The following is an 11,883-nucleotide window of genomic DNA, read 5'->3' as shown; positions in this document are numbered from 1 at the left end:
CTCACGAGATCCTAACCAATACCTCTAAAACTTGGGTTAAGACTTAAGACTAAACTAAACAAACTCCGCTCATGCAGGCTCTATTCTTTCTTTGCCACGTTGCTTGCATGTTGACCATATCACACACGTGCAACCAAGCCCACTCCGAAATCTCCATCAAACGAAACACAGCAATTTGATGAATCTCTGTGATTAAGATCTTGTAATTTATTACTCAGTTACTAGTTACTTCAATGCACGCAATTATATATTTCTGAGAGATTTTGGCTAGTAGTCCGGGCAATCAGCCAAAAATCGTTACCAAAAATGAAAACTTAAGAATAGAAGAAGAGAAAATATATATATATACTCACAGAGAGAGAGAGAGAGAGAGAGAGAGAGAGAGAGATTGGAATGGAAATTATGATCCATTCTACTTCATTACAGCAAGACCCTCCAACTCATCCTTCTCCTCCTCCTAAAGCTTCTACTAGAAAAGCAGGAGGATGGAAAGCTATCAAATACATCATTGGTAACGTACCAAATCTAGCATTCATATGTATTTACTACTATAATTTCTGCATTTTCTTAAAGAGATTTAAAATGGATTTTATTTTATTTTATTATGTTTTAATGTTTTTTAGGGAATGAATCGTTTGAGAAGTTGGCATCGATGAGCTTGATATCCAATATAACAGTGTACTTGACTACAAAATACAACTTGAGTGGTATATTTGTGGTTAATGTGGTTAACATATGGAATGGTTCCTCCAACATTACATCACTAGCAGGTGCTTTTGTTGCTGATGCTTATCTAGGCAGGTTCCGTACCCTCCTCTTTGGCTCCATAGCGTCTCTTCTGGTAAAGTGACCTCGTCTTTTCTAATTGGAACCGGTATAGAATCACACAGTTTCTTTTATTAGGATGTTGAAGGGTGTAAAATGCAATGGAGACACTAAACAAAATCTTAGTCTATATATATGTATCAATGCCAACAGAATTTGCAACTAAAATATTCATTTTGTTTTCCTGTATATACTTTCTCAAATACTGTACATCATATAAGTTTCAGTTAGTTCAATTATTAAATTATTTTATTATAAAATTGTTTCTGCCAAAACTAATATTTAATGTTTTAGTCTAATGATAAAAAATAATCTAGTACACACATGTTTTCTCTTTCTTATCTCTTTTGTAACCTAATAACATGAATTGATCTTTAATGCCAACCAAAAAAATCTTTATCCTAGTGAACTTGGATAGGTGGTGAAATCATCCCTTAACAATTAGAAACTTAATATTAATTGTGAAATGCATGCATTTTATAAGGTTCTAAGACACCTACTTATAATCATGGAAATCCAACTATTAACGCCAAGATTTGTACTATGTATGATTGCATTTTATAGGGTATGGGGACTATGACCCTGACTGCAGCTATACATCAGTTAAGACCCCCAACCTGCGATGGTCGACATCAATCCCACTGCCCACATCCCAAAAGCTGGCAGCTAGCCTTTCTCTTCATAGCTCTTGCGTTTCTTTCGTTAGGTGCAGGCGGCATTAGGCCTTGCAACATCGCCTTTGGAGCTGATCAATTTGACATCAACACAAAGAAGGGAAGGTCACAATTAGAAAGCTTCTTCAATTGGTGGTATTTCTCCTTCACCATTGCTCTAGTTGTGGCACTCACTGCTGTTGTCTACGTTCAGACTAATTTCAGTTGGGTTTTAGGCTTTGCTATTCCTACTGCCTGCCTTGCTGTTTCCATCACTATTTTCTTGCTTGGCTGCCGCACTTATTTTTACAAGAACCCTCGAGGTAGCATCTTCACAGACATAGCCAAAGTGATCACAGCTGCCTGTAGGAAACATCGTTTAACTGTTGGACCAGCCTCTAAGCACTCCTTTTATGATCCATCTATTACAGGTTCGGAGTCACCAACATTAACAATGCTTACTCATACTGATAGGTTCATGTTCCTTGACAAGGCTGCTATGGTTGCTGATCCAAGCGAACTTGACAATCAAGGCATTGCCAAGAGTGGTTGGAGACTTTGTAGCTTGCAACAAGTGGAACAATTGAAATGCTTAGTAGCAGTTCTGCCAGTATGGGTATCAGGAATAGGTTGTTTTATAGCCATGGACCAACAGAGCACATTTGGGATACTTCAAGCAATGCAAATGGACAGAACCATTGGATCCCATTTCATGATCCCCCCAGGTTGGATGAACCTCACATCCATGATTGCACTTTCTATATGGATTTTCATTTATGAACAAGTTTACATCCCTCAAGCAAGGAAAATAACAAGAAGGGATACAAGATTGACCGTGCAACAAAGAATAAGCACTGGCATTTTGATGTCGATTCTGTGCATGTTGGTCGCTGGGATTGTTGAAAAGAAGCGCCGTGACTCAGCTTTGAAACATGGTTCATTCACTTCACCCACAAGTTTTGCATTGCTATTGCCACAGTATGTTTTATCAGGTATGACAGAAGCTTTCGCTGCAGTTGCTATAATGGAGTTCCTTACCAAGCAAATGCCAGAGAGCATGAGAACTACTGCTGGAGCTGTCTTCTTTCTTAGCTTATCCATTGCGAGCTATATAGGCGCTCTTATTGTCAATATCATCCATAAAGCAACCAAAAAAACAGACCAATTGTCATGGTTGGGTGGTCAAGACCTCAACAAGAATAGGCTTGATTACTACTATTACATCGTTGCTGCCCTGGAAGTTCTGAATTTTGTTTACTTCAATTTCTTTGCTAGCCATTTTGTCTTAAGCAGCAGTGCTGGTTGTGAGAAGAGACAATTAGAAAACTCGATAGCCTGCCACCCAAGAACTCTGTCTGAGTGTGAACCAAATGAAGAAGAAAAGGGCTTAGAGATGCATAACAATCACTAACCCGAAACATAACTCCGCAATTCCCATGTAGACTTTTATTCACTAGGTGAACAACATTGCACAGTTGTGTTTTTTGGTTGGATTTAAACATTTTCTCTGTTCTTTTCTCAAATTCTTTGTGTTCTACATATTATACTCCTTGCCTATCGTATAAAGCAGTTTAGAAAATGTCTAATGTCATATGTTGAGCTTCTACTACTTTTTTATATTTTAATTTGGTTTGGGTTTTCTAGATCAGGGAAGAAAGTATATTACCAATTAAAAAAGTCAATTGGTTTTTTTTTGTCCACTAAAAAATGTATTCTTAATTCGACAAGGAAAAGATATTAAAGCCCTATATATAAGTAATATTGGGAATGATTTGATAGTTTTGGCTCAATAAACCTTCACAAGGAAAGGAGAAAACTTTTATGTGGCGTTCGGTACTGGAGAATCCACATTACTCTTAGCATCTAGATTACTGTAATGTGGCATTTGGTACGGGGGAATCCATATTACTCCTGACATCTAGATTCTTGGGAATGTGATTCTTTGTAATCTTGATGTCTAGGAATGTACTTATTCCTATGTTTGGTTTCATTGGGATTCTCTTAAGATTTCTAGGAATGTGAGATAATAATATTTGGTTTATTCTCAAGAATCTTAAATGAATTATTTATTTTTCAAATTCTATCCTTAGATTTTAATGTTTGGTTTAATATTTTATCTTCATTGCTTAAACGATAAGGAAAAAGAGTTAAAATTGTCAATTTATAAAAAAAATACAATTTCCTTTAAGTTTGAGAATCTGGATATTCACATGTTGTAAAGGGAATCCACATTCCCATTGAAAGGGGTTTAAAGGGGGAATCTAGATTCTCTTGACATCTGATTCCCTAGCGTGATTTACAACCAAACATAAGAATTTTTAAACATTACCTTGTACCAAATGCCACATAAATGTGATATCTTACAATCTGGCTACTTAGCAATGTAACTATTTTTACGTTTGGTTTAACTGGGAATCTAATAAGATTCACAGGAATGTAAAATTATAATGTTTGGTTTATTCCTAAAAATCTTAAATGAATTATTTATTTTTCCCATACTATCCTTAGTGTTTTTTTTTTTTAATCTTCCTCCAGATAAATATTGACAAACAAAATGTAAACTATAATTTATGACAAATTTATTACAACTATAGTCTAACATTTCAAAATAACAAGTACAATACAAAAATAACTATTTAAGTTCTTATTCTTTATGGAAAATCTTGTAATAAAAATAAATAATTTATTTTACTTTAGCATCTAACCAATCCCAAATAGGAGATATAAAAAGGGGAAAAATTAATTCTTAACAATAATTTTAAAAAGAGCTTAATCCATAACAAAACAATCTACCAATGTATAAGTCTATAAGATATTGATAATTTGTTTTATGTTTTATCTTCATTACTTAAATGATAAGGAAAAATGGTTAAAATTGTCGATTTATAAAAAATATAATTTCCTTTAAGCTTGAAAATCTGAATACCCTCCTGTTTTAATTAGAGAGAATCCACACTCTTACAAATAGGGAGTTGATGGGGAATTCAAATATCCCTGGTATCTAATTCTTTGGTGTGATTTGCAACCAAATATGAGAATCTTTAAATATTCTTAGGAATTCCAAAACATTACCCTGTACCAAATGCCACATTAGAAGAATATATAATGATATTTTTTTAGATTGAAAGATGCATGTGTGAATCAATAGTTTATATATTATTTAAGTGAGAGAGTGTCATATGGTGTAGTAGGATTTTGGTATTAATTCAGTCTTGATCAAGATTTTGTTTTGATTGTGATGAGATTTAGGCTAATTTTTTATTGTTATATGTTTTTAATTTGCTTGTGGTTGTGAGTGCAAGAAAGATTTTTGGTTGAGTGTGGTTGGAATCTATATTGTTGACGGTTGTGTTGGCGTTATACATGGATGTAAGCATGAAGTTAACCAAATCGTATTAAACATGGTATCTTATATAAATATTTTAATATCTTGTTGGTGCAGAGTGTGGACTACTAAACATTGTATTTTTTTTTTTTCTTTTACTTTTTTATATATATATTTTTTATTTTTTTATCTTGTATAGATATTTTAATACCTTGTTGGTGTGGAGAGTGGACGGCTTGCACTAATCCTAAATTCCAACTATTTCAACTTACTGCTTTCAAAAAAAAAAAAAAACTATTTCAACTTACTTATTATGTCTAGCATATAGCTTTTGTGGATGCTAAATACATATCTTTCCTATTTTTCTACTTAAAAGTCTAAGATAAAACAACAACAACAACAATAACAACATTTGCCTGAGTATCATAATATCATTGAGGTTTGGCAAGGTACACTTGCCTCGCAGCTACCATAGAAAGACGCATCAAAATGAATTGTGAAAAAAGGATCAGTAGTATGACTCTATTCTGATATATAGTTTGTCAAGTCATGATCAAGACGAAGAGAAGGGAATAGAAGAGTGTTCTGATCTATAGTTTGCCAAGTCATGATCAAGACGAAGAGAAGGGAAAAGAAGAGTCCAGCAACCCTTGATGAAAACCAACAAGTTTCATTATAATATTCAAAGGGATAATATAAACAATCTCCTCTGCTTCCCATTGTCCCCCCTCACACCCTTTTATACGAAAGCCCACCTACTGTAGACTTGGAGAACAAGACTAATGATAATGATAAAGATAAACATGGAAATGAAATCAATCTAAATATCCTAATTCAAATTCAAAATAACCAAAGACTCCTAAGTCAACTAAAATACTAATAAGGGAAATAAATAAAAGGAAATCAATAAGGATGTGATTTCTTGCTTTCCAACTTGTGTTCTGACTTCTTCTAAAGATAGACATCATTCTTGCAATTACTGCTGATCTGGGGTCACCATAGACTTCAATGAGAATTACCATAGAACGTACTGAAATATCAACAATAATGCTCTTCTATTGAACTCGTGCTTGATTGGTAAATCATCTTTAATCAAGGAACGTAAGATCTTTTGGATATTCTAGATTCCAAATACTTCTCTCTAGTTATTGATGCTTGACTCTTGCTGATTTCCAAACCTTTAGGATCACTGCTGTTTTCATCAGATGTCCCTACGTAATACCATCATGTGGCCAATTAGTAAAATGGCATTCCTTTCGATCTATATAGTCCCAAGTCAATTCTTTAAGTTATTGATGCAAACAAGACTTATGTGAGAACACACTTTTTAGAGTAATAATTAATGCATGTGGGTTTTAGTTAGTTCAATCAATAAAGTCTCTGATGGTTGAATAAAAAATCTAGAATTCAATCCCCGTTTACATTAAAAATAGATTAATATCTTAGTCTAATGATAAAAAGCTATCATCAGGAGTAGACGACATAGCCAGGTTGAAACTCTCTAAAAAAAAAAATAATAACTAATGCACACTTGCTACGTACTGTACATTCCATATACACTTCATTTAAAATAGTGTTTTGAAAACATGATTTTAGTTAAAATTGTGAAATTATATTTTAAGAACACGATTTCAAAATTTTAACTGAAAAAAATAAATAAATAAACAAGATTTCAAAAGATTTGTGTACTGAGTGTGCAATAGCAAATATGTAATAAGATTTTCCTACTTCTTATTCTGCCTATAAAATTGTATAGTAAAAAACGGAAGCTTGCAGCTTTGTTTCTAATTATTATGGCTGCATTCATGGCATTAGTGTTATCTAGACTAAACTTCAAGCTTCGTCCAGGCTGAACCATGAACGCACGTCATTTATTTTGTTACAGTATTTTCAGTTTTCTGCAAAATAAGTGGTATCCAAACGGACTCTAAGCTTTCGTTTGGGAAGCGCGTTTTGCTCGTTTCCCAACAGAAGCGTTTTTTCTTATGGGTTTCATGCACTGTTTACTAGACCCACAAATACCAAATTCAACAACTTTTTCTTTAAAACTGGGTCTCACGACACTATTTACACATTTAAAAATTATTTTATTACAATGTTTTCAGTTTTTAATAATAAGCGGTATCCAAACAGCCCCTAAATAGATGGAAGTCAATGAAGTGTGAGACTAGAAAAATTACACCAACTTGAGAGTCTTTTAGAATTGAGTGGTTCATGCATAGTTTTAAAAACCGGACCGGCCAGTTCAACCGATCCAACCGGGAACCGAACATAAATCCAGTCCGGTTATTCATAAAAATCGGAAATGAAAGAAAAATCGGAAATAACCGGTAATCGTAGGTTCAACCGGAAAAACCGAGAACCGAAATGGTTGAACCGATTTTGCGACGGTTCTGCAAAATGGGTGAAAAGATCTGAAACCAAACATTTTGCAGCAAAGATCTATTTCGTTTTTCCTTAGATCCGCGTCTACCTATGATGATTGAAGGCTTTGGTGAACATGGCATCAAAGCTAGCCTCTTGAGCAGTCAAAATTCCTAACCTTGCCTGAAAACACACATCTTCACAAAGAGAGAGGCAAAGAAGAGATCGCTAAAAATCTTCATAGATACACAGTTACACACATATCTTCACAGATAGAGAGAAGAGATGGTTGAAAATCTTTGTTTGGATGTGAGAGAGGACCACCATACACACGAAATTAAATTGATCCATTTTTCTTATGAGAGCTTCTTTTTAGTTTGTAAGAGAGAGACTGGTTTCAGTGGTTTGCACAGTTTGTAAAACTGTGTTGTGCCGTGTAGGGCTGTCCAAGGACCCGTTGGAATTGACCCACCCGCTGCTGCCGACCAAATTCGACCCGCCGCCGACTAAACAGACTGCTTCGGTGGTCGGCAACGGATTTTATTCTCCAAAACCAGAGATCAACGAGTCGGATATCGGATCTCCTCCTCTCAAATCCAAGAAACCCGATCTGACCGACCCATCATTTTACCGGCGAGTTTTGAGATTTTTTTTGGGTAGATCCAATGAGTTTTGAGTTTTCTTTGGGAAGATTTAAGCTAGATCCGGCGAGATTTCGCTAGATCTAGCCAAGATCTTACCGAAAATGGCCAAGATCTCGTTGGATTTGGCGAGATATGGCCGGATTTCTATCGTTTTTCAAAATTTCCTCGTCGGATACTGCCATTTTTCATATTTTCTTGGCCGGATTCTCGCCGTTTTCCAAATAATCAACCCCACCGAGACCCTACCACTTTCTGGCAAGAACCGTCCGATCCGATCCGATTTTCTAACTGATCGACAGCGGGTCTAAAAAATTGGAACCCGAATTGATCGGGTCAGTCGCAGGTTGGGCACAAACCCGACCCAAACCGACCCGTGGTCACCCTTAGTGCCGTGCTCTACCTCTGCTACTTGTTCAGTGTGCACACTGCACACAATAGTCAATAACACAATGAGAGCCACACATTTTTATATTGTTTTTTGAGAATCAATAACAGCCACAACTTTAATTTTCCTTAGCCTAAGCTTTACTTTTTCCTTATAGGGTAACGTGAGCAACTCACGTGGATTGGGGTTCCCCCCCAATCCCTTTTACATTTCTTTATGATAATTATGATCTAAAAAAAATAGTGGTTTTAATAATTAATTAAGTGAACAATCTTAAAATTTACCAATTTTTCTTTAAAATGAATGCATAATATGTAGACCATTTTGAGGGAAAAAAATAAACCTAGAAGAAGGGTGTAACTAAATGTTATGTTTTGAAAATAATTTTTGGTTATTGCTTATTTATAGTTGGTTATTTTTATTTTCTACATGTAATATGTAAAAACTTACATAATTTTTTTGAAAGTATGTTATATTTTTTTTAACATAAATTATATGTAATAATCTTATTATATATTTTATTAATTATTTTTATAATTTTAAAATTATTAATTAAATATTTATGACATCATCGGTTTGACCACCGGTCAGACCTCGATCGGACCACAAAACCGATAATCACTCTCTTTTTCGGTTCTTTGACCGTACCGGTTTTTGAAACCATTTTCATAGCTAAAGTATAGTACTGGAAAGGGAAATTACTAGAAAATGAAAAATAAGCTAAATAGATGGAAGTCAATGAAGTGTGAGACTAGAAAAATTACACCAAATTGAGAGTCTTTTAGAATTGAGTGGTTCATGGGTGAAGTATAGTACTGGGAAAGGGAAATTACTAGAAAATGAAAAAGAAGCTAGTAAAAAAAGTATATAAAAACAAAAAAGAAGAAGTATTAATTTGCTAGTGGCGACGTGTTGAAAGCAATTTGAGGTTTTAAAGGGACATGGACAGGTAGGGCCATGCCGTGTGGGGGGGGGGGGGATGGTGTTGGCATTCAATTTCCTTGAGGGGGCCAGCTCATTAAAAAAGACATTGACTCTCATTTTTACCTAGATTTTACCTTTAATAAATTGTTTTGTAAAATTTCCCTACTTCTTAATCGACCTATAAAATTGTATAGTCAACCACGGAAGCATGCAGCTTTGTTTCTAATTATAATTATGCCTGCATTCATTGAATTAGCGTTATCCAGACTAAACTTCAAGCTTCGTCCAAGCTATACCACGAACGCACGCTATTTACTGCATCATTATCACTTAACTATTGCATGATGGGGAGATTTCTTTTAAGGAATTAGAATTTAAAAAATCATGCGGGCATTTGAAATATGTGTACATAAAGATGACAAATGTTGAAATATATCTAGAAAGCGATGCAGCATTATAACATATTAAAATTTAATTGATCGTAACTTGACTGCCAAATGAGTGAGGACATTACATAGCTATAGAGGTTAGAACACCCCTAGTTTTAACTTCTTGGAAAATGTTAAATACTATACATTAGGAGGAAAAGTACATATGATTCCTCTAGCTAACAAAAATAATCAAATAAAGATCAAATTACACCTTATTATATGTTTTCTATATTCCTAACATTGTATGCCTAGTTTTTGTCAATTGGATGTTATAACCAATTGATTTATAAACTCATGTTTTTCTAAAATTTGGAAATTCACAAATACTATAGATTTTTACATTTAATAGATGAGATCTTTATTGATTTTTAGTCTTTTATTATTTTGTAAACACGTAGAATATAGATGAGAATTTTTTTTTTTTTTTTTTTTTGGGATAATTTAGATGAAATAGTTATTCATCTTAGTCTTTCATCCTCTTGATATTTTATGAGTTAAGCATTGGGCTTCACTCATCTTGGTCTATCTGGACCAGAAAGCCTAAAGTTGTCGCACTATAATAAGAAATATCTTTGTGTATAGTGGTGGGCTGTGTTAGTAGTGTTGGGCTGATTCCTGCTACACTAAGCCTAAGTTTTCTGGATAAAGGAGTTGAGACCGGTCTAACTGCAACTCAATTTGGTCCGGCTTGTGCGCAAACTACGCCAAGTTTGCCAGGAACGTGATTGCGGCAGGCAGAGTTGTTTCAGATAAGTTGTGGCAGACAGACATAATAACAAAAAAAAATAAAATATTTGGCTACTTAGTAGGAAATGACCAAATGATCCCAAGCACAATCACATTAATAATAATCACTTTTACAAAAAAGAAAGAACAAAAGAGAGCAAATAGTAATATGTATGGGTTAATCAAGAGATAAAGAAACTAGTTTAAATCTGGTCCACATGAGCAAAACCAAAGAGGAAAGAACGTTCCTTCTCAATGCAATTAATCTCCCAAGAAAGTCCTGCCGTGGAGATCAACTACCTTGAATGGTTGATGCATAAGGGCTCCTTTTGGTTTTGACAGAAAGCAGGATTTCGTGAGGGAGAGAGGGAATCAATCTATCGGTGCATGCCTGCCATTCTCACTCTCCCTCTATTTTCTTTCTGGTTGTTTTTTTCTTTCCCTTACACTCGTTTCTTTTCTATTTCTTGGTATTTCTTTTCGAAGTCCTATTTCTTAGTTATGATTCCCGTTGTTGCTTTCGTTTTTTGTTCACGGCAAGGTTTTCTTTTTATAGTGCCTGCCATGACTGGATTTTACTGTTTTAGCCCTTAACCTCCTTTGTCTAGTCTGGGTGTACTGGCCGACCACCATTGGTCCGTCTGTGTGCCACCCCCCCATCACCAGACAAAGAAGGGTATTTTGTTTGTTTGTCTGTCATGGCACCCTTTCCTGCTACGGTCTAGGTTCTTTCTCTTTCCCTATCCGTCATGGCATGCACCTAGTGGTTCCAACTTAGCTTACTTCTTTTGGGTAGTATGTTATCCTAGCAGGACACTTCCCCCAAAAGAGCCTGAGCTGGAACCTCAAAAATAGATTTTTCCCCTCTCCTTACCACCAAACCATGTCCTCTTATCTCTGACCCACAACCTCACCATGCCCTGTATTGGTTGGGTACAGGCTGGTGGTGCCTAGGCCTTGCATGTGCCTCCCTTCCATGTGTGTCCAAAATCTGCCTGCTGGTCGTTTGCCTGCCGTGGTCTAGAGGCTTGCCTGCATATTTTGCTGTCCATTCCTTTTGACATTTTATGTGAGCTACTTTTCGATTTCTCGCTCCCCTGAGGAGCTGGGTTTTATTCGATACTGGGCCTTACATTTCTTTCGGCCCATTTCTTGATTACCCTCATTTCCTGCCATATTACTCTGTCATTCCTACTGTAATGACTTAATCTTGTTAGGCCTTTTTAAGCCAGCCGTTTACTCTTTCTTCTAGTGGCTTGGTATGGCCATTGGTTTTCCTACTTATGGGCTTCTGTGTCCCTTTTGTCTTCCTCTTGGGCATCCTTGGCCTACTTACTTTTTTTGGGCTTCCTTGACCCTTTTACTAACTTTGCATTTCCATGGGCTTTTACTAACTTCATTGGGTCTCCCTGGCCTAATTACCTTATTCTCATCCTTGAGGTTCATGGGTCTGCCATTAACCCCTTACTTTCTTTCTTTGCATTACTTTAGGTTTGCGGTGGCCCTTTCTCACTTTTCTACATTATATACTGCCAATGGGTATGCTATTTCTCTCTTTCTAGGCTTCTTTAAGCTCACTTGCCTCTTCAAGGCCCCATCTATTTAT

At 35.6% G+C, this 11,883-nt stretch overlaps 1 protein-coding gene across 1 annotated transcript; it reads left to right on the top strand.

The window, feature by feature from the left end:
• Positions 1–393: 393 nt before the first annotated feature.
• On the top strand, positions 394–3,017 carry LOC115965585 (protein NRT1/ PTR FAMILY 2.8). Its single transcript, XM_031084843.1, has 3 exons — positions 394–511; positions 624–841; positions 1,390–3,017. Exons 1-3 carry the CDS (start codon positions 394–396, stop codon positions 2,887–2,889), a joined length of 1,836 nt encoding a protein of 611 aa, XP_030940703.1. The 3' UTR covers positions 2,890–3,017.
• The last annotated feature ends 8,866 nt before the right edge of the window (positions 3,018–11,883 follow it).

The sequence above is a fragment of the Quercus lobata genome, chromosome 10 (assembly GCF_001633185.2).
Source record: "Quercus lobata isolate SW786 chromosome 10, ValleyOak3.0 Primary Assembly, whole genome shotgun sequence".
NCBI lineage: Eukaryota > Viridiplantae > Streptophyta > Magnoliopsida > Fagales > Fagaceae > Quercus > Quercus lobata.
This window is presented reverse-complemented; position numbering and strand designations above follow the sequence as displayed.